The 5,088-nt window shown below is 56.7% G+C and overlaps 1 protein-coding gene across 1 annotated transcript; it reads right to left on the reverse strand.

Annotated features, from left to right (window-relative positions):
* Positions 1-520: 520 nt before the first annotated feature.
* ZFP36L2 (ZFP36 ring finger protein like 2) lies at positions 521-4,607 on the reverse strand. The gene is made up of 2 exons (XM_075089035.1): positions 4,472-4,607; positions 521-3,856 (listed from the first exon to the last, which is right to left on the reverse strand). Exons 1-2 carry the CDS (start codon positions 4,520-4,522, stop codon positions 2,417-2,419), a joined length of 1,491 nt encoding a protein of 496 aa, XP_074945136.1. The 5' UTR covers positions 4,523-4,607; the 3' UTR covers positions 521-2,416.
* Between the last annotated feature and the right edge of the window lie 481 nt (positions 4,608-5,088).

Below are 5,088 nucleotides of genomic sequence, written 5' to 3' on the forward strand. Positions count from 1 at the left end.
CAGCTGGGCAATGGGAGCATTAAGGCAGAAGTCTGCATTCCTGCAACTGAAGAGGAACAAAGCTTTTGGGACAAAGAGTAAATCTTGTCTTTTTTTATTACCCAAACTGCCATTTCCCCCTTACCCCAAACCAGCCGGGAAAACTAATGGCACGCTCATACAGCCCCAGAAGTGATCTGATTGATAAATGCCATTACTAGATTTTTCCACTCCAGCTGTTAAGCTACCAGCAGCAAAGGCTTGATCCTCTACCCTCTTTAAAAAAAAGAAATAACAAAACAAAGGCACAGCAGGATACAGCACACCGCTAATGCCAATACTCCCAACTCCCGAACCTTCTGGAAGCATTTATTAGCTTTGGCCACCGACCAGTGATTGCTGCAGGAGTGGACTGGGGCTGCGGTGCAAACTGGTTAATCTGTAGCTAGGCATATTTGTGATTGGGGGAGCGGTGGCGGTGTTTAGCAAGAAATACTCACTGCCCGGCCGACAGGGCTTCAACAGTTTGAAGGGGTGTTGGTTTTTTTTTTTTTTTTTTCAAAAAAATTTTATTGGGAGAACTACAAAACATTTACAGTACAAAGTTTACAGTCTCACACAATTTGTAGTGAACTGACTCCCGAAAAATATATTACAACTCAAGTTGACTTATCCTTTAGTTACATTCAAAACATACTTCTGTTAAAGTAGTCCAAAAGAGTACATAGTGCTCAATCTGTACCTATGTACAAACAAAACCTAGCTAACTCCTCATTCATCCACCGTCCAGGGAAGTTTTGGAAAACTCCTGACTTTCTACATAAGGAAAAAAAAAAATCACAAGTTGTGGAATTCAGTTAAACAAGATATGTTCGTGTACTGTATAAAGTTTCAGATCCAAAGATGGCCTCCATTATTATAAAATAGAGAGTGGCGAAATTTTGCCATAGTTAAAACCCATCCCTACATTCAAATTATCTCAAGCATTAAGAAAAATACTTATTTGGTTGAAAGTTATTTAAGGCAAGCATGGACCCTCAAGAAGGCACTGTGAGACATAATACTGGGACCCCCAATTATTGCTACATACTTTGAGACTATATCACAGTGTGATTGGTGGAGTTAGGCAACAAAACAATACTTTTTGGTTACTTTGAACAAGTTTGAATTAGATTTGCCACTTTGAAGTCTGATTGCAAAGTCAGTCTTTTGTTTTTGTTGGTTTTTTTTCGGTTTTTTTTTTTTTCGTGTTTGTTTTTCAACTCGGACGGGCTACAACCATTTACATTCTAAAAAAACCCACAGAAATTCCTCAAACTACTTCCACAGCATCGAGACCGATTTCTATAAAGAAACCATGCAATCTTTCAGATTTACGTAAACAAGGAGAGAAATTAATGAAATAAATATTACATACAATCTCTTAAATTAAGAATTTTACTCATTTACAATAAAATAACCAAGTGAAGTTACAAAAAGGCATATATTACTGTGAAAAGAACACACTCCACATTTCGCCGATTAATAATGGCAATCATAATTTAAACATAATAAAAGAATATATATCTATTGCTTTTCATCATACCCGATAAATACAGTATGAACAAATTACCAATGTATACTTTTCACAAGATAATAAATAAGTTAAATAGTTTCTGAGTTGTGTGCAGTGACTCATTCATGCAACCAACTCAAACGGCTAAAAAAAATTAAAAAAAAAAATCAGCAGTTATTCTCCAACAATTACAAACTAAACTCAGTTGAGTGCTTCCAAATAAAGCAACAACAAAAATTGTTCTAAGCCAAACATCCACTAAGTGGTGGCAATGGAACCAATATTAAACTTTGGAATGAAGGTTTTAGCACTTGTTATAATAATAATATATAGATATATAAAAAAAGAAGGTTGTTATCAAGGCATATTCTTGGCAGGATGTTGGATTTTTCTTTTTTTTTTTTTAAAAAAAAGCTTATAGGTTCAGTTACGTTCTGTGTTTTTATTTTAACTGAATTGAAAGACAAACTAGTTTGTAACTTTTTTTTTTTTCGTGTGTGTGTGTCAGAACGTTTGGAGGAGCTGGACAGGCAAGACTCGGGCTCCCCGGATTGTTTGTTGCTTTCTGGTGGTGTCTTTTCTAATGCTTTTTCTTTTTTCGAACACAGATGGAATGGCTGCTGCTGGTGCGTATCATAACTTGTCTCCAAAGAACAACAACAACAAAAAACCCAAAACAAAAATCCCCTTCTTCCAAGGTCTCTCTATAAAAATAGGTTTGTTCAGTTCCTGTCATTTGCCCTTTCGCAAGATGCTTTTTATGGTTTTTGTTTTGTTCAGCTCTCGGTGTACATATAGATAGATTAAAAAAAAAAAAAAAAAAGAAGAGGAGAAGGATTCACTTTCTTCGCTCTTTCACTTACTTGCCGGGCAGCCGCGGGCCTAGTCGTCGGAGATGGAGAGGCGGCTGAAGATGGGCAGGCGGCGGCCCGAGTCCAGGCTGGGCGACTCGGAGCCGCTGAGGGAGCCGGAGCTGAGGGAGCCGCTCAGGTAGCTCTCCCGGTCGGAGAGGGAGTCCGGGGGGCTGGGCGGCGCGTCGAAGACGGGCGACTCAGAGAGGCGGCGGAGGGGCTGGAAGCTGAAGGGCGGCGAGGCGGGGGGCGGCGGGCAGGCCCCGCCGGGCGGCGGCTGCTGCTGGCAGCGGTAGTAGGCGGCGGCGGCGGCGGCCGCGGCGGCGGCGGCGGCGAAGTTCTGGGTGTGGAGGGCGAGCGGGGCGATGAGGCTGCCCAGCTCCTGCCCCGAGAAGGCGAAGGCGTTGTTGGCGCACGGCGGCGAGAGCAGCTCCTCGCAGTAGGAGGCGGAGGCGGGCGGCGGCGGCGTGCGGGACCCGCCGGGACTCTCCAGCAGGCCGGCGTCCAGGCGGCCGCCGGGCGGCGGCGGCGGCGGGGCGGCGCTGTGGGGGTGCGGGTGGTGGTGGTGGTGGTGGTGGTGGGCGGAGAAGCCGGAGAAGCTCAGGCTGTGGTGCAGCTTGGGCCGCTCGCCGCCGCCGCCGCGGGGGTGCCCGAAGCCGCCGCCGCCGCCGCCCAGGGGGTGGTCGCGGGGGGCGAAGGCGCGGAGGTCGCCGGTGCTGCCGGCGGGGTGCGGGGGCGGGTGGTGCGGGTGGTGGTGCGGCCCGGCGGCGGCGGCGCTGGGGGGGGCGGCCGTGCCCCCGCCGGGCGCCGGGCGGCGCTCGTCGGCGTTGTGGATGAAGTGGCAGCGCGGGCCGTAGGGGCAGAAGCCGATGGTGTGGAAGGTGCGGCAGAGCTCGGTCTTGTACTTGGGGTGGCGGGTGAGGCTGCGCAGCTCGTGGAAGCCGTGGGCGAACTGGCACTTCTCGCCGTACTTGCAGGCGCCGCTCTCCTCGAAGGGGCGGCACAGCTCCGTCTTGTAGCGCGTCGAGTTGATGGGGGCCCCGCCGCCGCCGCCGCCGGAGCCGCCCCCCTTGCCGGCCGCCGCCGCCGCCTGCTGCTGCTGCTGGAGCTGCTGCATGAGGTGCTGGCTGCGCTCGCCGTTCTCGCTGAAGGAGCGGTCCCGGAACTTGTTCTCCTTGTTGAGCAGGGCCGTGGGGCTGCTGCTGCCGCCGCCGCCGCCTCCGCCAGAGCCCGTCTCCTTCAGGCTGCCGAACGAGGAGGAGGAGGAGGAGGAGGAAGAGGAGGAGGTGGTAGAGGAAGAGCTGGAGCCGGTGGGGCTGGGGAACTTGGAGCCGCCGGCCAGCGCCGGCAGGTTGCTGGTCGAGTGCCGCCGCAGGAAGCCCGGCGCGAAGCTGGAGCTGGGGGGGGTCACCGGGGTCCCCACGGCCTTCTTGTCCAGCATGCTGCTGAGGTTGGTCAGGGACTTCTCCGTCTGCCGGGGCGGGGGGGAGGGAGGGAAAGGAGGTGGGGGGGCGGGGGAGGACAGGGAGCGGGAAAGAGAGAGGGTGTTGCAGGGTGACCGCCAGCCCACCGCCACGGCTCCCGCGGCCGCCCAGCGCCCCCTCCGCGGCACCGCCGGGCGCTGCGCGGGCACCGCGGGGGTCCCGCCGGCCCCGAACGCGGGCCAGCTGCAAGCGCTGGCGTGCCAGGGCCGGCGGGACAGGGCCGGCGAGAAGCCCCCTTGCAGACTCTCCTGCGTGCGCAACTTTTAAAACAAGTTCCTCTCGGCAGCGCCCGAGTCGCGGGCCGCCGCCTGCAGAGCGGCTGGGCGCCACCGCAACTTCCGAAAAGGTATCTCCCCCCCTCCCCCGCCCCGAAAGCCCCCTGCGGGGCGGGCGCACGCACGCCTCCCCGAGGCTCGCAGCCTTGCATCAGCCGCCTCGCAGCAGGACCCGCGTTGCATTAACGCGGCCAGCTGTCAGGCGGCGACCCGCCCGCCCGGCCACGGCCGCCGCACGCCCCGTCCCGCCGGGGTCCGTCTCCCCCGGCAGCCCGGGGCGCCGTCCTGCAAACCGGGGCGCGCCCGGGGAACCACGCTCCTCCCTACCTTGCACAAGAAGTCAATGTCGTAGAAGGCAGATAAAAGTGTCGTCGACATTTCTAGATCCTGTAATGGTCGGAAATACAGGAAGGACCGAAAGATCCCGCTCTCCTCGGAGGGTTTGGAAAAGCCACGACTATATAGGAAGGGGCCGTTTGCTTCAGATCCGAAATGCTCCCGTCTCCTTCCCGGCGGGACGGCGGGTGCCGGGCCGAGGCGGCGACGGCGGCTGCACAGCAGCGGGCGACCTGCGGGAACTCGGCGGCGCCCCGCGCCGCTCCCATATAAACGCCGCCGCCGCGGCCCGCGGGGCCCCGCCCCGCTCCGCCGGCCCCGCCCCGCCCCGGCGGCCCCGCCCCGCCCCGCCGGGCCGCCTGAAGTTTTGCAGAGAGCCGGGAGCGGCGGCCCCGTCGTGCAGCGCGGGCCCCGGCGCCCCCCGAGCGGGCCGCGCCCGCGGCGAGGGCGGGACGGGGCCTGGGCACCGGGGCCGGCCGAAGCGGAGCAGCGGGACGCCTTGGGGGCGTCGGCCACAGTCAAGCGCCCTTCTTCGCTCCCCTCGCCCGCCCCGGCCCCCCCCCGGCGTGCCGGGAGTTGCCCGCGTAGCCGCCCCGGGCGGGCAGGAG

This window comes from Phalacrocorax aristotelis, chromosome 3 (assembly GCF_949628215.1).
Source record: "Phalacrocorax aristotelis chromosome 3, bGulAri2.1, whole genome shotgun sequence".
In the NCBI taxonomy this organism is placed as follows: domain Eukaryota; kingdom Metazoa; phylum Chordata; class Aves; order Suliformes; family Phalacrocoracidae; genus Phalacrocorax; species Phalacrocorax aristotelis.

Excerpts from the sequence above, each read along its gene's own strand:
- ZFP36L2 (XM_075089035.1), bottom strand. The coding sequence starts at position 4,522 with ATGTCGACGACACTTTTATCTGCCTTCTACGACATTGACTTCTTGTGC. Across the intron at positions 3,857-4,471 it reads ACATTGACTTCTTGTGCAAG|ACGGAGAAGTCCCTGACCAA; the intron begins GTAGGGAGGAGC and ends CCGCCCCGGCAG.